Source organism: Nanorana parkeri, unplaced genomic scaffold, assembly GCF_000935625.1.
Source record: "Nanorana parkeri isolate BGI_ZX_2015 unplaced genomic scaffold, ASM93562v1 scaffold291, whole genome shotgun sequence".
Taxonomy (NCBI): domain Eukaryota; kingdom Metazoa; phylum Chordata; class Amphibia; order Anura; family Dicroglossidae; genus Nanorana; species Nanorana parkeri.
The window spans coordinates 445,807-467,424 of record NW_017306559.1 but is presented as its reverse complement, the minus strand read 5'-3'; the positions used below and the strand labels follow the sequence as shown (position 1 = coordinate 467,424).

Genomic DNA, 21,618 nt, shown 5'->3' with positions numbered 1-21,618 from the left:
ACTGATTTCTTACCTTGTCTTGTAAATTAAAACTTGCATGGCAAAGCAAACCGCAAAAACAAAGCCGGTCCAGAACATGTGTGGAAATCCCCTCTTTGACAGTTGTCACATCGCTAAAGTTATGTGGCACTTTGATGGTTTGCATAGAGGTCTTATCACGTTCTGATATGTTGACTGTGGTGAACTGGGACAAATAGAGAGGATGAATCTTGTCATCAGGGACACAGAAATTGATGACAAATCCTGACAGTTCCCCACTGTAAAATGAAAAACAATCTCTCTCTTCCTGGGTACAGCAGTGGTGGGTAGAGTGGTCCCTATTAGGGGGCTACACTTCCCAATGGATATACTATAGAACAGAGGCAGGCAAACTCCGGATCTCCAGCTGTGGTGCAACTACAAATCCCATAAGGCATTGCAAGATTTTGACAGCCACAAGCATGACTCCCAGAGACAGATGCATGATGGAATTTGTAGTTTCACTACACCTGGAGGGCCAGAGTTTGCCTACCCCTGCTACAGACCCTACTGCTGAAATTACTTCTGCATTCTGGCACCTCCTTCCTTGTCATAGATGGGCACAGTTCATGCAGTCATTTTTTCAGAGCAGCGGGGTGCAACTGCCTTGCACCACGCCGTGCCCATAAAAGATAATGACATTTCTTTAAAAAAAAGGAGGGGTAAACAATGCAACATACTGGGATTGGTACATCAGCACTGTGCCAGGCAACACAAGCCAGCAGCCATGCGTTGTAACGCAGTTGTTGGTGTGAATGGGCCTTCAGTCCTCTAGGACTTTCTTATTCCTGCTTTGTTTTGGCAGAAAAGCAAATGAACATTCATGCGAGCTGCCCACAAACCCAGACCTGTAATATGATGGGTTATATCTAAACCCAAGAACATAAAAGTAGCAGCTTATCATTCCTTAGATGTTGTGGCCTCACATCAGGAGCCCTGTTCACATCATAAATCCACCTTTCGCATCAGAGTCCCCCCTTTTGCATTAGAGCTCCCCCCTTTCGCATCAGAGTCCCCCCTTCAGATCAGAAGCCTGTCTGCACCATGGAAAGGCATGATGCTATGAAGTTAGAAGATATCCCAAGGTGTTAGAAAAGGATGTACTAGGGTGACAACGCTGCTCCTCCATAGATACAGTGCAGCTAGTGAGCATAGTCACCCAAGGACAGGAATTGTGTTATTGACAGGAACAACAGGGGAAAATTCAAGAAAGAAGCCTGAAAAAAACTAAATCTAATGCAGCCACCACATCTAAGGTCAGGTAAACTGCAATATATTGCATTTTTGGGGGGTTTAGATACGCTTAAATTACACTGTGTGTATTTATTGAACATATTTTATTTATAGGGAATTTATTGTGCATACTGTATCGGAATGTTAATGTACCCCTCTGATATGCAAACAGATGTGACCAGTGAGGCTAAGGGAAAGCGAATCAATGTGATGTCGCATTCATTCTTTTCTGTGTTTCAGTTCTGAAAGATCTGATGAAGGAAATAATGACCTTGGACACCCAAATTGCTGTTATAGCAACTAGCCAGACAGAGCGCTCCCTAAACCCTGTCCTGGTCTCTACACAAGGAGTCCATCTCTTTCAGTGCCTTAAAACTGTTTCACCACCAGCTCAGGTAAGTGTAGACCTAATAGTGGAAGAACTTGATTCTGTTTTACTGGCTTTATACGAGGAAGATGAACATGAGATATGAATATGAAATGATACACTGATTACTCCAATAGATACTTTTAGTTTCTATGTCTGGGTACTTTTCATAGAGACAGTTGCAGATAGGAGTAACATTCAATTCACTTTACCATCCGCTCTGTTTCATTAGTATATTTATATTGTGGGCTGTGCGTTTTTTTCCTAAGGCATTCTCTGCATTAAAGTGACACTAAACACAGGCATTAAACCTTATAACTGCATTCAAGTACCATAACTATTAACAAAAATGTATCTTATTTGTGTATCACTCGGCTGTAGATCCTCAAATCATCTCTGAATTGGTGCTGACACTGTCCTTCCTTCTGGAGGGGGGCTACTTTTGTTCCCCATGGTCACAGGGTGTGTTGTAAAGTAGTCACCGCTCCAAGCTCACTCCCAGGATGGACTACAATCCCATGTTTAGTTTACTAATTTGTATTGGGATTGTAGTCCATCACGGGAGTGAGCTTGGAGAGGTGACTACTTTACAACACACACAGGGACCATGAGGAACAAAAGTAGCCACCCTCCAGAAGGAAGCACAGTGTCAGCGCCAATTCAGAGATGATTTGAGGATCTACAGCCAAGTGATACACAAATAAGATACATTTTTGTTAGTAGTTCAGGTACTTGAACGCATTTTTAAGGGTTAACTCCTGAGTTTAGTGTCACTTTAAGGTAAAAGAAACGCCCTGTACCTTTTCATGCCTCCCTGCCCCAAACACTTACCTATGGTCCGTGTTCATTGCTGCTGGCTCCAAAACGATCTGCACCACTTCCCTGAAACGATCTCCTATTCTATTTAGGCGATCCTTGACAACTCCTGAATTCAGGAAAGCCTATGCCACCTCTACCCTATGACTGAATTTTAATTTCTCTATTTACTCATCCCCTCATGGTTGCAATCTTTGGTATCACTTGCATCTTCCTTTGGATTGCAAGCTCTCATGAGCAGGACCCTCTTAACGCTCTTGTATTGAATTGTATTGTAACCATACTGTCTCCCTTTATATTTTCTAAAGTGCTGCAGAAAGATAGATAGATAGATAGATAGATCATATATAACAATAATCTGCATAGTGCAGTGCATTCAGTAGTCGATAACAGACAAATATGGGGGAATATGTTTTATGATCCATTTAGGCATCTCGGTTTTTTCTTTGTTTATTTGTAGAAAGAAAGATTTGAAATGATGCGTAGTATTATAGAAAACAGACTTTCCTGCGATATCACTCGGTTTCAAGACCTTGATCTGCATTACATTGCTAAAGAAACAGAAGGATTTGCTGCAAAAGATTTTACCATGGTCGTGGAAAGAGCCGTAGAATTTAGTTTTGCCACCAGGAAGATACACAACAAACAAGGTAACATAATGTTCTAATTATTTTTTTATAATCTGTATTGATAGCTCTAATTACTATATGCTGTATGCGGTGGAAGGTTTGTGGACACCTGACCATCACATTTACATGAGCTTGTTGGCCATCACATTCCAAAACGATAGGCATTAATATGGAATCCCCCCTTCCAACTCTGGAGCTTTAACCCCTTCATAACCCATTACGGGATAATCCTGTCATGAGTCCTTAAGGGGTTAAACAGACTAAAAGCCACCGGGACTCTGTTCATATTTGTAGAGCCAGTGGCCAGCTAGGATCGGCATCTCGGGTGTCAGCAGGAAGCTGGGGAGGAGATTGACGAACGTCCGTTCACCAATCTCCTCCCTGTTCTATGGGGCCGGGAGCAACATGGATTGCATCACTTCCCTGAGCTGTCATTGCTCGGCTCCTGAAGCTCATCAATAAGCAATATTGATCTGCAGTTCAATAGCTTATTTAGAGTGGGAAGGTGACACTAGGGGTCTTTTGGACCCCCAGTATCACCTTAAAGAGGACCTGTCATCACCAATCTGATATCACATGGTGGGCTTGTAGCCCCCCAATGTGATAGCAATTAAAGTAAAGTTTAAAAAAAAAAAAAGCTTTTAAAAATAATATTAAATAAAATAAATGTAAAAATAATTTTAAAAAATGTTCACTAAATTTTTGGGTTTGCAAATAGGTTGCGCTAATGTCGTGACACATAAAAATTTGCAGCTACCAACTTTTTATTCTATGGGGTATCAGCTATCAGAAAATATATCATGTTTGGTGGTTTTAAGTTATTTTCAGGCTTAAAATGTGGATTACAACATGTAAACATTAACGAAAAAAAGGGAGTGAACAGCTTCTGGGAACATTTATCACACGGTTTGTGTCTGTGCGAATTTGTGCCTAATTAGCCAAAATAGTATGAGTGCGGTCAGCTGCTGATGGAGGATGAGAAGACCTGGCTCAGAAACGGCGTTCCAAATCATCCCAAAGGGATTCAGTTTGGTTGAGGTCAGGGCTCCATGGAGGCCACGTGAGTTCCACCAGACCAAACTCATCAAATGATGTCTTTGTGGAACTGGCTACGTCCACATATTACAATGCTGATCTTATAACAGGATAGGATAAGTTGGGACTTTAGAACTCGTTTAAACAATAATAAATATAATAAGTATAATAAATTAAATATTAATAATGAGTACCACTGACTTTTACTTTTCTCTTTACCATGTATCCATGCAGACTTGCTTTTGACAACGTCAGACTTCCAGAAAGCTCTGAAAGGTTTCACTCCCTTGTCCCTGAAGAACGCCAACTTACATAAAGCAAAAGAACAAGGCTGGACCATGGTGGGAGGATTGCATGACATCAGACAGACTCTCATGGACACAATTGAGTTACCAGCCAAGGTACATGACTTGTTAGCCAACAATGATAAAACATAAGTACATGGGGGTTGGTGCAGTAGTTGTATGTAGCGGGATACTTCATATGTGCTTTTCTCTTTTGGATAGTTTCATATAATAAATTATAAAAATGATATAGAAAATAGTTTCTGTCTGCAGCAATAACCAGTGTGATTCCCATACCTGGGAACTTATAGAAATGTAGAAAGTCCAGAGACTGTTTGGGGGTGCGGGCGGGGCTATGGGTGAGCTTTAAAAAGAAAAAAACTGGGAGGGGCCTAAACGATATGTCCGCAGTCTACAGAATGGAGGCACTGTGTGTATACCATTCTATTGACACTGACAGTGCACTTGCCTCCCACCTATCCACCATCCCACTGGTATTAACAGTGCCTATAGGTGGGAGCCAAGTGCATTGCCAGTGTCAAGGGAATTGTGGATAGGTGGGAGCCAGGTGTATTGTCAGTGTCAATGGAATGGTGGATAGGTGGGAGCCAGGTGCATTGCCAGTGTCAAGGGAATGGTGGATAGGTGGGAGCCAGGTGTATTGTCAGTGTCAAGGGAATGGTGAATAGGTGGGAGCATGGTGCACACACCACTAACAATGCTGAGGGCACCTCCTCCTCCTCCCACCCACTCCTCTATTTCCTGCCCACTGCCAATCCTTCCTTCCAGTCCTCCTCCTCTCAATGGTGAAATCAAAGCACACCCTGTGTTACTCATGCATGCTGCACTTTGCTGTACATCCCTGGAATCAATGAAATTCGGGAGATGTAAACATTCCGGTAATGACCCGGTAACTGCATCAAATATTCCGGCATTGCCGGGACATTTCCGGCAAGTTCCCACCCCTGGTGATTCCACGTTCTACTGATTAACATTGTCTGCCATGTCAGAGGGTTTCACACTTTCTTCATGGATAACGAAAAACACCTTTAGGCCACAAAGTATAAATCCTGGGATTCAGGTGAGATGACTGTCATGTGTACAGCTGCCCATAGAATTTAGAAGTCAGATGTGTCGGATTGATCAAACTGCCATCAGGGCTAACCATCTTCAGGGCATTCCTAGCCATGCACCTTCTTCCATGCTGGTCATACTTAGGTCCCCCATCCATCCTAAAGAGTGTGGCTGGAGGAACCTCCTGTGCCGGCTATTGTATTGTGACAGCCGCGGGCGGCCTTATCATCTCTTATCAGATGGCTAAAGATGGCCATACACAAATACAATTTTGGCTATTTCCTGCTGAATCAGCCAAAATTCAATCCATGGGTGGAGCATCCAGCATGATGAATATCAACTTTTCAACCCGCTTCTTTCAGAGGAGTTGGGTGGAAAATTGTTGGCTAAATACTAGGGATGCACTGATACCGGTCTTTCAGTATCAGGTACGAGTACCGATACTTTGCTTTCGGTACTCATTGATACTGAGTTATGATACCGGTGCTTCCGCAGCATTGAAGCCGGCTTCCCGGGCAATCTGATTGCTTGAGAAGCTTGCTCCATGTTGTCTGGCTGGCTTCGGATTGTGCTTGGACGGGAAACCTGCTTCCCAGCCAATAAGCATCAAGCCGGCTACCCGGCCTTTCAGGAAGCCAGGCGGCAAGTAATGAACCGCCTTCGGGGAGCCGAGTTCTCGGCCAATCTGGAGGCGGGTGGTCATTAGTCACCGTCCAGCTTCCTGATCGCGCGGCATTGGCACTGATACTAGTATCGGTATCGGTGCATCCCTACTAAATACTGACTGCAGCCAATGGTAGTGCCGGCAGGTCCAGCAATGGATCAAATCTCCACTGATACAGCTGGAAACTGACGAAATTCGCTCTGTGTATGGCTGTACTCACTCCACTCTATAGAGAAGCAGTGTTGTCACCCTAGGAAAGGACTGCACAACACTTCCCTCTCCTCTTCTCTATTCCATAACATAGGAGGAGGTGTTCTATAGTTCACAGAGATGACCTGGGCAGGGCTGATAACACTGCAGAGCACACAGGACAGCACTGGATTTCTGGCAGGACCAATGGGTTTCGGCACTCATCGTACAAATAGAACAAATCACTTTTAACAGTCTATTAACAGACCGAAAGGAAGCAAATAAGAGAAATTCATTTTTAGGGTGACATTTGAGTGGAATTGCTTTAAAAGTAATTGTTTTCATACATTAAAAAAAGCGCATCCTTGTAAAACCAAATCTATAAATGAAAAAAAAGAATGAATAAATTACAATAAATCTTGTTGTGCTTTTTTTCAACTTGAAGTATCCGGAGGTATTTGCGGCCCTTCCTATACGGCACAGATCTGGAATTTTGTTGTATGGCGCTCCAGGCACCGGGAAGACTTTGCTAGCTGGTGTTGTAGCTCATGAAAGTGGGATGAACTTCATCAGCATCAAGGTGAGTATAGAAAATGATGGTCATTGCTATGCCTGATGAAGGGACCCTGCGTGGCCCCAAAAAGCTCTTGTGTAACTGACATGAGTTCGCAATAAATCTACGATTTATGACCCTATAAGGATTTTGGTGTGCTGATAACGTTACTGCAAGTATCTATATTTGGCGGGGCCGTCCGCAGTCATTCCAAGCACCCCGACTACGGGGTTTTACCGGTAAGGAGTGCAATTAGCCTTCTCTTTCTACACGCATATACTCTCGTACAGCTTATTGTGTCCATACAGAAAAACGCAGCAGCTGGGGCTACCGGGAGCTGCAAATACAGGTTTATTTTTACTCTGTATGCCCATGCGCTTGTATTTGCGTCCATGGGAATGAAGGGTTTATTAAAACATATAACCGAATAACCAAGCCTCTAATGTCCTGAAAATATATATAAAAAAATGAAAAATCAGTGCCGTCCGTCCGTTTTTCTACTACGGGCGGACGGCAAGAGGTTAATGAAAATAACTATTATTTGGGTTTGCACATTAGTCATACAGTTTTATAAATGTGATTTATTTGTATCAGCGTCTCCCTTGAAAAAGTGGAAAGAAAATGTGTGGTTATATTTCTCACATGACACCGATCGTATCTCTTCAGGGCCCAGAGCTTCTCAGCAAATACATTGGAGCAAGTGAGCAGGCGGTACGAGACGTCTTTACAAGGTAACGTATATGTCATAAAGATGTATGTATAAGGCAATTAAAAATAGCAAGACCTCACAATGACATTTGGGGTGGAATCACATAGCACCATAGTGGTTTGAGCAGCACCTGTGATAAATGTGCAAAGATTTGGCAATATATTGGGGGGTGGGGGGTCAGTAAGAGCTATTATGACTATCATAGGCACTTTTTGGAAGATCTGTGTGAGAGGACTCTTCTCCATAGAACAGGTACACACTGTTCACTGCACATGGGCTTCACCACACAAGCTATGTTTCACATATGAAAGCAACAAGTCTGATGGTGGACAGAGCTAGATTGTGTTAGACTTCCGCTGTACTCTCTGATATATCGATCAGTTCATAATGGACTGTTGATTCATTTGTCATCACTGACCCATTGTTCATTGTCATGATTGGTCCATTGATCATTGTCTTTCTTGTATCATGTGACTGCAGAGCGCAGGCCGCTAAGCCCTGTATCCTCTTCTTCGATGAGTTTGATTCCATCGCGCCTCGGCGAGGTCATGACAATACCGGTGTTACTGACAGGGTGGTCAACCAAATGCTGACCCAGCTAGATGGGGTGGAGGGATTACATGGTAAGGGTCTTTTTTGAACACACATTCCATACATATACAGGATCACTGTGAAGGGTCATTCTTTATTTCTGTTGGATTCTTTTTTCTATAGGAGTTTATGTACTGGCAGCTACCAGCCGTCCAGATTTGATCGACCCTGCTCTTCTCCGACCCGGGCGCTTGGATGAGTGTCTGTACTGCCCTCCTCCAGACCAGGTCAGCAAATGTAAAAACATAAGTGTATGAACAGTATTCAGAGGAGAATGGCACCCCAGGATTTTAGGAAACACTTCTTTTTTGTTAAAAAGTATAATTTCCCTGTTATGTGTTGCCAGTGGGTGGTCAATGTGAGCAATAGTAAAGCTCTACTCCAGTCATACTGCTAAATGTATACTGTATAATGTAAAATCCTGTATATGTATTCCATCAGTATAATGTATACAGTATTTAAGCTGTTTTACCAGCATATGTATTTCTGTCCATCTAGTTCTAAGATTTACACAGCTCTGCCACACAACACAGCCCTGTCTAGCAGGGGAGGGGTGTAAATTTTCCAAGTTTGTGTCATATTTATATGGTTTTGGTACAGTCAATATACATGAGCATTCATTTTTGTTTTTTAAACCTTTCTAATTAAACAGATTTCTTTGTAGAGTTAGTTTTATTCCATTCTGATTTATTTGGGTTTCTATGTTTGTACGCATACTGAAGGCTTCCCGATATGAAATCCTAAAATGCCTGAGTCAGTCGATGCTCTTAGATGATGATGTGGATCTGCAGCACATGGCCAGTGTGACGGAAAACTTCACCGGAGCTGATCTGAAAGCTTTGCTGTACAATGCCCAGCTGGAAGCCATCCATGCAAGCTTTGGGCCTAGCACACTAGTACAAGTATGTCTGTCCAAGTCTAGAGAATTCGGTGGGAGGAAAAAGACTTAAGTGTGAGCTAAAACAAAGACAGGAACAATGGCAGGAAGAGCTTACTGCTCCTAGCTCCAAGTGTAAAGCATAGCTTAGATTCAGAGGATAATGTGAAGCATAGCTCAGAGTCAGAGGATAATGTGAAGCATAGCTCAGAGTCAGAGGATAATGTGAAGCATAGCTCAGAGTCAGAGGATAATGTGAAGCATAGCGCAGAGTCAGAGGATAGTGTGAAGTATAGCTCAGAGTCAGAGGATAGTGTGAAGTATAGCTTAGAGTCAGAGGATAGTGTGAAGTATAGCTCAGAGTCAGAGGATAGTGTGAAGCATAGCTCAGAGTCAGAGGATAGTGTGAAGTATAGCTTAGAGTCAGAGGATAGTGTGAAGTATAGCTCAGAGTCAGAGGATAGTCGTGACGTATAGTGCAGAGTCAGAGGATAGTGTGACGTATAGTGCAGAGTCAGAGGATAGTGTGACGTATAGTGCAGAGTCAGAGGATAGTGTGAAGCATGGCGCAGAGTCAGAGGATAGTGTGAAGCATGGCGCAGAGTCAGAGGATAGTGTGAAGCATGGCGCAGAGTCAGAGGATAGTGTGAAGCATGGCGCAGAGTCAGAGGATAGTGTGAAGCATGGCGCAGAGTCAGAGGATAGTGTGAAGCATGGCGCAGAGTCAGAGGATAGTGTGAAGCATGGCGCAGAGTCAGAGGATAGTGTGAAGCATGGCGCAGAGTCAGAGGATAGTGTGAAGCATGGCGCAGAGTCAGAGGATAGTGTGAAGCATGGCGCAGAGTCAGAGGATAGTGTGAAGCATGGCGCAGAGTCAGAGGATAGTGTGAAGCATGGCGCAGAGTCAGAGGATAGTGTGAAGCATGGCGCAGAGTCAGAGGATAGTGTGAAGCATGGCGCAGAGTCAGAGGATAGTGTGAAGCATGGCGCAGAGTCAGAGGATAGTGTGAAGCATGGCGCAGAGTCAGAGGATAGTGTGAAGCATGGCGCAGAGTCAGAGGATAGTGTGACGTATAGTGCAGAGTCAGAGGATAGTGTGACGTATAGTGCAGAGTCAGAGGATAGTAGTGTGAAGCATAGCTCAGAGTCAGAGGATAGTGTGACGTATAACTCAGAGTCAGAGGGTAGTGTTGTAGACACAACAAGGAGGATGGTTTTCTAATACTTGCCTTTTGCTACTTTCAGGATAGTAGTTCCGGTTCTGACAGCGATGCAAGCCTCTCGTCAATGATATTCCTGAACCAAAGCAGCGTGTCTGATGAATCAGGGGGAGAAGCGGATAGTGTCTTAGATCACTCCCTTACCTCTCTAGAAATGATCAGAATTCCCCCGGAAGAGCCCAAGTCCAACATATGGCGCCTTTATTTTGGCAGCTCCAACGAGTCAGATCTGGGTAACGGCAGCTCTGATAAGGTAGTTACCAAATTTGAATGCAGCCGAATGTATTTATTTCCGTGTGCATGGTTGGGCCTGTCTATATACTTCCCAATAAACCAACTAATCATTCTCTCTCTTTCTGCAATATGGACCTTGCATGCAATGATCTAATAATCATTTAAGAGTTAAAATGTGTTTAAAGGGAACTTCTTTTTAGGTTTGGATAGAGTAGGGAGGGGTGAGACCCGTTCTCAGGTTTCTGTTGCTGCTTGTGTCCTCCCTGGGCAGATTCACGCTTTCAATTTGTCCTGCTGACCAATGTTATTAACACACATTGTCACCAGAGCAAATGGAGAGAGGAAATCATCCAATGGTGACCCTTGTTTCTGTGACAACCCTTATCAATACACAGCTTGAATTTTGGCTATATTGGACAAACTTTGAGGCGTGGGCGACCTTGTTGGCACCACCTGGCTCTACAAACTTCAACTGAAAAATAAAAAATTGATGGCTAAACAGTGACTTTTTCCAATCTGATGCAGTCACTGTGTGAGCCAGAAGAGGGTTCCTCTTTCCATGCCGGGTAGCATGGAAAATAAATTTGATTGTGCATGTCTCGCCTTAGATGGGGATTCCATTTACTTTGCAAAGGGTTTTTCTAATTTCTTGTTGTGTCTTCAGGACAGGATGTAAAGGGAAACCTCCCCAGTGGACACAGGCAGCAAAATATAACCTGAGAGAGGGTTTAATCTTTTGCTACAAAAAAAAAGGTTTCTACTTTATTTACACTTTAAAGCTGAACTTCAGGCAGATACACAAGACACAAATAAATGGAGCCCTGTAATCACAAATACATAATTAATTTATTTTTTAAATGCAAGCAGTGTAAGTACCTGAGTTAGACCTGGTATTATAGTCCATGTAAAGCAGAGCTGGAGTGTGAGAGAAAAAGCAGTATAAGGAACCAATCAGTTCATGTGCTGACGAGAAGCATGTTGATAGGAGAGAGCAGAGTGATGGAGAGATGAGCTCATCACGGTGCTGCTTCTCCTTTTGCTGTCCAGTCACAGGCTGGGGGAGGGAAGACTGGGGCACAGAGGAAGTGGGTTGAATGAAGCTGGCTATCAGACTGAGAACATCTAGTGGCAGAAAAAGAAGTAGTGCTGGAGGCATCTTTAGATTAAAGAGTTAGTTTACCTTTTAGCCCTCATCCACACAGCATGCATGCCTGTTAAGAGACCTGCTCCAAGGAGGTACAGGTGCTGCATTTTTCTACATACAGCCACCTGTACCTCCATATGGGAGGCCACAGCTGAATGCAGCTACAGGCCAACCGGAGCCTGCACTTCCGTACAGGTCTGGGTGTGCATCCATGTGTGGGCACCTGGACCTGCATGGATGCACAGGTTCAGATTGGTCGTTTGGCCACATGCATCCTTCCATAAGGAGGTACAGACAGTTGCACACAATTACACGCAGCACCTGTCCCTTACGGGAGAAGATCTCTGCAAGTGTGTGCCCGCCAATGTGAATGAGCCCCTAATGTTTTATTTTCTCAAAAATCCATTAACAACAATGCATATTGAAATGCTGCCTTCTGCTTTTAAAAATGACGCTTACTGTTATTAATGCTGCTGTTGGATACGCAGGATAAAGGATAAAATTCTAAATATTAACAACCACTTACAAAGCCATCCACAACTCTGCCCCCAGCTATATCTCAAACCTTGTCTCAAAATATCACTCTAAACGTCCCCTCTGCTCCTCCCAAGACCTCCTGCTTTCCAGCTCCTCCCATACTCGCCTCCAGGACTTCTCTAGAGTCTCTCCCATTCTCTTTACCCCAACCTGTTCATCTATCTCCCACTCTGACTGACTTTAGGCGATCCCTAAAGACTCATCCCTTCAGGGAAGCCTATCCCACCTCAACCTAACCACTCAACCATCACGTTTTCAAACAATTCATCCCCCCACATGTATCACTTGCCCCTCCCTTTTAGAGTGTAAGCCCTCAGTGGCAGGGCCCTGCTTACCATCTTGTCTTGAATTTTATTGTGTTTGCTAACCAAACCGAATTCTCCTAGCCGGGTGCTCAGGCCAGGTTCACATCATTTTCCGGACCAGATCTGGAATGCGGTGCATTGCGTTTTACTGCATTTTTGCCGCGTTTGAAAGAGGTTTTTTTTTTTTTAGCTTAAAATATGCGTACAGGTGCGTTCCAGTGAGTTTGTATGCGTCCTTGATGCATTCCAGACCAGACAAAATGAGACAAGCAGTATTTTTTTTTTTGTCTGGTCCGGAATGGACTGCGCTGATGTGAACAGAGCACAGAAATACCATAGGGATACACCAGGATGCTTTTTGGTCCAGGAACAAACTGTTCTGGTCTGGACATGATCCGGACATGGTGTGGACAAGGCCCTCACTCATGAGGAGCTGGGGCTGTGCATCCACCGGTGGATCTGTCTCCTATTTGGGACAGAGAACAGAATTAATAAAAGTAAGCATAATTTTTAAAAACAGAAGGCAGCATTTTATTATGCTTTATTAAAAGAAAAATAACCCTGGAATGTTGCATTGCTGGTTTCATTCTTTTATTTTTTAGTGGGCTATTCACTTATGTTATTTTTGGTTGAGTTCTGCTTTCAACATGAAGCAGATAGAGAAAAAATCTACAGACTTATTAAAGAGAACAAAGAGCGGTGATGATTTGCAATATTCAGTAAACCACAGAAACAATTACTAAGCTGACTACAACTTACTAAAGTCAGACGGTAGATGAATTGGAATTAATTTATTGGCATTGCTGCTGTTTACTTACTGCTCTTTGACTTGCTTTGTGAGCATAAAACTAACACCTCAATGGTATCAATGCTTGCAGAAGTATTTCAGGGTTATTCACAAAGGGGTGAAGAGTTTGGAGAAGGCCAGAGAAGTGAACAATCTAGGACAACATGGCTGAACTGGAAAGTAAACTGAATTGGAGAATTTCTCCAAATCAGCTATGTTGTCCTAGATTGTCCACTTCTCCTGTCTTCTCCAAACTCTTCACCCTTTAGTGAATAACCCTGTTTGAATCAAACACAATTGTTAAAGGAAACCTGCACTAAGAGAAATATATAAGCTGACTGGCTGTATTCTTGCATTGGGCTAGCTGTCTCTCCCTATAAAGTGACACTAAACTCAGGAGTTAAGATTAAGGCCTCGTTCACACTAGACGCAGTGCGTACCGGCCCAATTCTGGCCAGAACGCACGGCATCGCATTGCGGCCGGCTCACTATGTTGTGGGGCAGGAGGGGTCTGGTCCACTCCGATCAAAATAGTGCTTGCAGCATTTTGATCGGACCGCAGGCATAATGTGCCTTGTGTTCCCGTGCAGCCGATCACATTGTGGCCGGAGGGCGTGGCTATGGTGCCATTCACTTCAATGGACCGCCACGCCCCCTCCTACCCCACAACATAGTGAGCCGGCCGTAATTGGATGCAATGTGTTCTGGCCAGAATCGGGTTAGTGTCTAGTGTGAATGAGGCCTTAAAATTGAATTCAAGTACCTTAACTATTAACAAAAATGTATCTTATTTGTGTATCACTCGGCTGTAGATCCTCAAATCATCTCTGAATTGGTGCCGACACTGTCCTTCCTTCTGGAGGGGGCTACTTTTGTTCCCCATGGCCCCTGTGTGTGTTGTAAAGTAGTCACCGCTCCAAGCTCACTCCTGTGATGGACTACAATCTCATGTTTAGTTTATTAATTTGAATTTGAAACCCACTGCAAGGGTTCACTGCTCGTTTTGGTCCAGAGCGGCCTTTCTCAACCAGGGTGCTGTGGCACCCTGGGGTGCCTTCTGGCTTCCTCAGGGTTGTCTTCTGGGATACAGTGAAGCTCAGTAACAAAGAATGGGGTTAACCCTCTTATCACAGTGAGAGCAGTAGTTTCAGAAATGTTGTCAAATGTCTTAAAACTTGTTCTGCTTTCTGAGAAAATTTGCATGCGATTTGTTTTGGAATGTTGATCTTGAAGTGTATTTCCACTGTTGCAGGCAAATTGGGATAACACTTAGTTTATATTTGTCACGTGTTCCCATTCACAAAGCATAGCTTAAAAAAAATACATATTACATTTTTACTTGCTCTATTCTGGAAACTCCAAAACTGAATTTTTTTTTTCCTGTCACGTGATGTTAAAGAGTGGGCCGGGGAGCGTATGTTTACCATAATTAACTCTGCCTGTGCTTTGCTGGCAGATCTTCATTGGCAGTTGTAAACTAGATTGGAACATTGAGAGGGAAATTTATCAAAACTGGAGCAGACAAAATCTAGAGCAGTTTCTCTGGGCAACCAATCAGCTTCTCTCTTCAGTTTGTTCAGTTAAGATTTGAAAATGAAAGAGAGAAGTTGATTGGTTGCCGTGCACAGCTGCTCCAGATTTTGTCTGCTCCAGTTTTGATCATTTCCCCTCTGTGTGTTCTAAATAAGGATTAAAGATTTTAAGCATTATATGGTAATGAGAGAAAGCTTACTCTCTCGCCTTACACGTTCACTTTCAGAATGTTCAGAGTAGGTTGCAGTCTGCCCAAAGGCCTACTCCAAGGAAAAAATCTAGAAAATTAAGAAACATAGTGGAAATACACTTTAATGTTCTAATATCTTGTAAATCTAATCTACGCACGCAAATCGACGACAAATAGGAAAGATATAAATTGTATTCATTTCCTCGGCCCTTTTCTGTGTTGTAGCCGGTGCCTCAATGTGCACAGACCGTTATCCCCAACAGCAGATGTAATGTGTCTTCCTTCAACTGTCTTTACAGACCTGCCACAGCTTGTCTGGAAGCAATTCCTTAACTCATGATTTCACTGGCTGGTCTGTAGGAGAATTAGTGCCTTCCCAACCTCTAGTGCTCATAACCTCCTCACAAGAAGATCAGCGGGAACACTGTCAGAGTCTAAACGCTGAGATCACTGCTCCCAACTACATGAATGTGGTATATCGACTTTCCGAATGCTTCTGTCCATAACGTCTGTGTCCCTTCCTCATTCTTCCAAACAACATGGCAGATACGTTTATTAAGGGAAACCTGTGCTGAGAGCAACACATGACATAGACTGCCAGTGCTGACCTTTCCTTATGAAACTGCCTGTCCCTGTTTCTAAAGCTGGCCATACACTGGGCTGGATGAAAAACAATCTAACAGATTCCTCCATCCACACTATATAGAGTGGATGGACTTATCTCCCGCTGCAACTATTGCATTTTGACAGCGGGCACCCCCCATGTCAGAATACGTGAAGAGTGACTCTAGCTGATTGGCTGAAGTTACTGTTGGACTGATAAATCTCCGTCTGGCTCCTTTGATTTTCAGATTGAAGGGCAGGATTGCAGGCAGGAGGCTGCTGACAGGGCCAATCACAAAGTGAATTTCAGCCAGTTCATCAACAACAGTCCAGAATTTGCTCTATGTACCAACTTTTTGCTGATCCTCTAATTTCAGTACTTTCTGCTTCACCGGATATAAAGGATATATATAAGGGTATAAATGAATATCTAAAGAATGTGAAAAACAATAATGTGCCGAGCTAGTAATCATACACATCCATTAGATGTGTATGATTATTAGCTCGGCACATTATTGGTCTTCTATATTAATCAACAGTCCAGAATTTGCTCTATGTACCAACTTTTTGCTGATCCTCTAATTTCAGTACTTTCTCCATTAGATGTGTATGATTATTAGCTCGGCACAATATTGGTCTTCTATATTAGTTTAATGATGATTGCTATTTCTGGATCAGTTAGACTGGCCATACAAACAACAAACTTTGGCCATTTCCTGCTGAAACAGATGAAGTTCGATCCACGGGTGGCCCTTCTGGCACCACCCAGCTCAGCAAAAGATGACTTTTCAATTGACTTTTTTCAAAGGAGCCAATCAGTTGCAGTCAGCCACGGGTGCCGGCTGTCAGAATACAGTAGTTGGCTAAAAAGTGTGGATGGAGGAATTGAGTGATTTTGTTTAGCCCACCTGTATGCTGTATGCCAAGCTTTATTTTGAAAGCCATTTAATTCAGTCTGGCAGCTATCATTTTGAGAGGGAGGTCATCTCTGGCATCCCAGCAATTTCTCTCAGTATATTTTATTTAACACTGCTGGAAAAAAATACATATGTTAGGAGTGGACAATTTGCTAAAATAGCTAGTTGTAAGGGGTTAGGGAATTTTTTGTTCTATTGACAATATTAAAATTAGAGCAAAGTCAAAGAGACAATGTCACCTTTTTTCACTCAGGGCAAAGTGACAAGGTCTATGTAGGGCCCCATTCACACTGCGCGATTCGCAAATCACGCGTTTGTCACGCGATTTGCATTTTGCGCAATTTGTTGCGCGATATCGCGCAAATGCTTGCATTGAGCAAGCTTGAATCGCGGCTAAATCCGCTCCAAAAAGGGTCCTGCTGTAGCGACACACGACCCGCGACAGCAGGACCCTTTGCCCCATTGAGAAGCATTGGAGAGCGATATTGCGCAGTAAATTGCCGCGATATCGCGGGAATTACCGCGCGATAAATCGCTCAATGTGAACGGGGTCTCAAGCTCACCCTCCGACCAGCTTAAAACCTCTCAAGCACTCCCCACCGCTCCTTCTTCTTGACAGCCACTATAAAATACCCAGTGCTCCCAGGTATGGGGGAGCATATAACATAGTGGCCAGTTGCTGGGTACGAGAAGGGGTTGTGTCACCACTCCCTCTGAGACCTGACACCAGCCAGCACCAGGAGTAATGGAGCCGCTATGATGGAGGAAGGAGCAGGGGCGTTCCGAAGAGGTAAGTCCAAAGTGGTCAGGGAGCGGGCATTATGGCCTATTCACACCAGCGTGTCGCGGAAATTAAAATTACATGCATTGCTGCACTTTGGTCCCATTTATTGTGAATGGCATTCCAACAAACCACCACAGCAAGTGGTAACGTGTTGTAGTCCACTATGCTGACCAAACTTGCTGCACGTCCAATTTCTGCTCCACTGGGTTGCATGGCACATATATGTGCTGCCTTGACACAACGTGTTAATTCGTGTTAACACATATAATGCATTCATGCACATGTGTTAATGAGACTACAGTGGCCTGCCCTGGTGTAAATGAGCTCTAACACAGACACTGTCTCTTTTCTCTGAATGGGAAAGATGGGTGTCTCTACCTATTGTTTTCGGAGACACATTGGCTAACTGTCTACAGAAATCTTTCCAGGCCCGTGAATAGCACAGCAATGATAAGAAATGTCACTATTATTATAGAGTGTCATAATGTATGGCCTTGAAATCCCTATCATCCCTAGGTTTTTAGAGTCCTGATTATACTAACCATTACTAAACTGCAGCTAGTGCATTAACATTTCTAGGTATGCATCAGCTTCCACGCTTCTGATTGCTAATTTACAAGCACAGATTAACATGCTGCTTGCCTGTTTGGTAGAAGCACTAATTGTCTTATGTTTGGGGGGATTTGCTACTTAAAAGCTGCTGATGTTTTTTTTTAAATTAATCTTAAATAATACTGTAAGTGGATTTAGCTTTTTTACCCCACTTCCCTGACCTAAACTAGCCCACCATCTCTCTTCCTAGATCCATACTCGCCTTGATCTGGCAGCCTTGGCCCCTATTGTTTGTATACATCCTGTACTGATTCCTGAAAGTCTTCTGTGGGCTGACCACACCATGGCAGCAGCTTTCCATAGACTTTTATGGGCCATCCCCTGGGGCCCGGGGACAGTGCACAGAAGACTTTTGTAGCAGGATGTAAACTAACACTGAATCGAGTATGCAAGTATGCCGGGCTAGTTTAGATCAGAGAAGGCAAAATGGACATGTGCACTTAGTAAAATGTGATTATCAAGTAACTCTTCCACGAAAGCTGTACAGATATGGCTGTGTACCGCAGTAACTGTGAGGTAATTTGAGGGGTATTTTTTGGAATAAGGGAATGTTGTTGATATTGTATATTGGCTTTAATATTAGAGATCTCCTTCACTCTTGAAAAAAAAAGTATGAAACCTTTTGACCACTCAGCATTGACCAGTTATTGAGTCCATGGTGTTGGGTTATTATAGGATTCTTCTGATCAGTAGCTCATATATTTAAGGGCTCCCAGATTTCAAATGAAGGATTAGTGGCTCACTGGCTCACTTAAAAGGTAAGTGCACTTTAAGAATAAAAACTTTCTTCATCACCGTCATCAAATTAATTATGACAAGTACACAACTTGCTCAGCTGCAGATACATACACGTTCTTCAGTACCAAGCCTGCCCATGGCTGGAATGTATTCACAGACTTATGAGAGAGTGTGGATGTGTCAATTCTAGTGTAGGAGCAGAATGGTTTCCAAGTTGCATGCATCATGTTGGGGGTGGGGGGTTTGCAAGTCAGCCAAGAACTGAGGAACTTGTGTTCTTCTCAATCTGATGAAGGTGTACAGTATACGTATATGGAGTAATGTGGCGATTAGGGCATTGAGGTGGGATGGCATTTGTTCTTCTCAAAGTGTACTTCCCCTTTAAGGCCTTTAGTAAACGGAGTGGAGGACCTGGTATATAGCCCAGTAAATTCTTGTGGACATGTTAGTTTATGTAGAGTTATGGATTATTGCATGAGTATATTATAACTGATGTTACCATGTACCGGTATGTTTTTTTTGCTGTCTGTATCCTGTTGGGGAAACTTCACTTCTTGCCCCAGTGATGCAACAGGTACTGGGAAGAAATCTCTGCAAAGTGAGAACATTGGAAGAGTTACCCTCCCCTCTTGTTCTGATGACAACTGGAAATGTCTGGGTGTCTTGTCACTTTCTGTCTGTTCGACAATGGTAACAAGGAAAGCTTGAGGGAGTGAATCTCCATAGCAGGAACTCAGACACCAATGAAAGTCTGACAGAGGATCTAATCCTACTGTACTCTATCCAAAACTAAAGACAAATATTGGCTATACATGATTAATGCAAACTATTTCAGTCCTAGGCAACACACGGAGTGCGGACCTTTGTAGCCTGAATAACTCAGCTTTGTTATTTGGCACGGACTACCAAGTCTAAGAGCAATGAAGTACAAACCTGTATATAAGTAGTGAACCTTCCATTTATCAATCAATGATATCACCAGCACAGCATGTTTAGATGAGAAGACAGGACACTGTATCAGGAAGTGACGTTTCAAGGCCTACTAGGATCCTCTTCACTATTGGGGTATTTAGACGGCTGCAGTTGCCAGCAGGGGAGATTCCGTCATCCGTGCTGTTTACCTTGAATGTGGGAATCAAGCGATGTCTTTCATATGGTGTATGGCTAGCATAAGGGACCATGACTACGACTTTGGGTTTGTGTTGATTTGCAAATGCAGCTTGCTTTTGATATCAGTTTGAGATCAATCGGTAGCCATTGACAAAAAGTTTTCTTTAACTCTTGGCGCTAATGGCTGCCAGCTGAACGATCCACTTGCTGTTGCATACTCTAAAGTTTTCAACAGTTTATCACAGTTTTTCACACAAACTTGAGGCGCTGCTCATCCAAGGCTCTGGGGCTTCCACCACGAACATAGAAAACAAAAGGGAACAATGGGGTTAGGACTTTTCCCCATAGTTCTCCTTAGGGTAACGGGAGGACACAAACTACACCCTAAGCTCAGTATACTGCGAGCTACAGCTCGCGGTATACTGAGACGCTGCAGCTGAAGCGGATCCCGATAATTATGTCTGGATCCGCCCAGCTGCGTGAGTGACAGCTGGCTCTGCCTATCCAGAGGCAGAGCCAGCTGTACCCGCCCCCGTCCGTTAAGCCAGTCAGCGCTGGAGGATCGGAGCGGGGAGGGGGGAATCCAGCCCCTCCCCTGTCACGGCTCTCTGCGAGAAGTGAGTGAACGCCGGTATGTGTTCGCTCACTTCCGATCTCCTGAGCCGACCTGTGACAGTCTCATTGTCACAGGTCGGCTAAAACTATGAGGTGAGTGAAAAGCACTCACCTCATAGTTCTCCTTTGTCATCAAATTAATTATGACAAGTACACAACTTGCTCAGCTGCAGATACATACACGTTCTTCAGTACCAAGCCTGCCCATGGCTGGAATGTATTCACAGACTTATGAGAGAGTGTGGATGTGTCAATTCTAGTGTAGGAGCAGAATGGTTTCCAAGTTGCATGCATCATGTTGGGGGTGGGGGGTTTGCAAGTCAGCCAAGAACTGAGGAACTTGTGTTCTTCTCAATCTGATGAAGGTGTACAGTATACGTATATGGAGTAATGTGGCGATTAGGGCATTGAGGTGGGATGGCATTTGTTCTTCTCAAAGTGTACTTCCCCTTTAAGGCCTTTAGTAAACGGAGTGGAGGACCTGGTATATAGCCCAGTAAATTCTTGTGGACATGTTAGTTTATGTAGAGTTATGGATTATTGCATGAGTATATTATAACTGATGTTACCATGTACCGGTATGTTTTTTTTGCTGTCTGTATCCTGTTGGGGAAACTTCACTTCTTGCCCCAGTGATGCAACAGGTACTGGGAAGAAATCTCTGCAAAGTGAGAACATTGGAAGAGTTACCCTCCCCTCTTGTTCTGATGACAACTGGAAATGTCTGGGTGTCTTGTCACTTTCTGTCTGTTCGACAATGGTAACAAGGAAAGCTTGAGGGAGTGAATCTCCATAGCAGGAACTCAGACACCAATGAAAGTCTGACAGAGGATCTAATCCTACTGTACTCTATCCAAAACTAAAGACAAATATTGGCTATACATGATTAATGCAAACTATTTCAGTCCTAGGCAACACACGGAGTGCGGACCTTTGTAGCCTGAATAACTCAGCTTTGTTATTTGGCACGGACTACCAAGTCTAAGAGCAATGAAGTACAAACCTGTATATAAGTAGTGAACCTTCCATTTATCAATCAATGATATCACCAGCACAGCATGTTTAGATGAGAAGACAGGACACTGTATCAGGAAGTGACGTTTCAAGGCCTACTAGGATCCTCTTCACTATTGGGGTATTTAGACGGCTGCAGTTGCCAGCAGGGGAGATTCCGTCATCCGTGCTGTTTACCTTGAATGTGGGAATCAAGCGATGTCTTTCATATGGTGTATGGCTAGCATAAGGGACCA

At 43.6% G+C, this 21,618-nt stretch overlaps 1 protein-coding gene across 3 annotated transcripts in view; it reads left to right on the top strand.

The window, feature by feature from the left end:
- The window catches only part of PEX1 (peroxisomal biogenesis factor 1), a 58,372-nt gene that overhangs the window by 32,356 nt on the left and 4,398 nt on the right, over nucleotides 1-21,618 (top strand). For 2 of the 3 annotated variants that reach the window (XM_018557602.1, XM_018557601.1), the window contains exons 13-21: nucleotides 1,492-1,646; nucleotides 2,895-3,084; nucleotides 4,333-4,499; nucleotides 6,755-6,889; nucleotides 7,529-7,593; nucleotides 8,052-8,194; nucleotides 8,286-8,389; nucleotides 8,885-9,064; nucleotides 10,285-10,512. In XM_018557602.1, the coding sequence (XP_018413104.1) occupies nucleotides 1,492-1,646; nucleotides 2,895-3,084; nucleotides 4,333-4,499; nucleotides 6,755-6,889; nucleotides 7,529-7,593; nucleotides 8,052-8,194; nucleotides 8,286-8,389; nucleotides 8,885-9,064; nucleotides 10,285-10,512 (1,367 nt within the window). Of the gene's footprint in view, nucleotides 1-1,491; nucleotides 1,647-2,894; nucleotides 3,085-4,332; nucleotides 4,500-6,754; nucleotides 6,890-7,528; nucleotides 7,594-8,051; nucleotides 8,195-8,285; nucleotides 8,390-8,884; nucleotides 9,065-10,284; nucleotides 10,513-15,288; nucleotides 15,463-21,618 lie in introns of all 3 variants that reach the window. The other variant, XM_018557600.1, reaches the window with a different exon arrangement.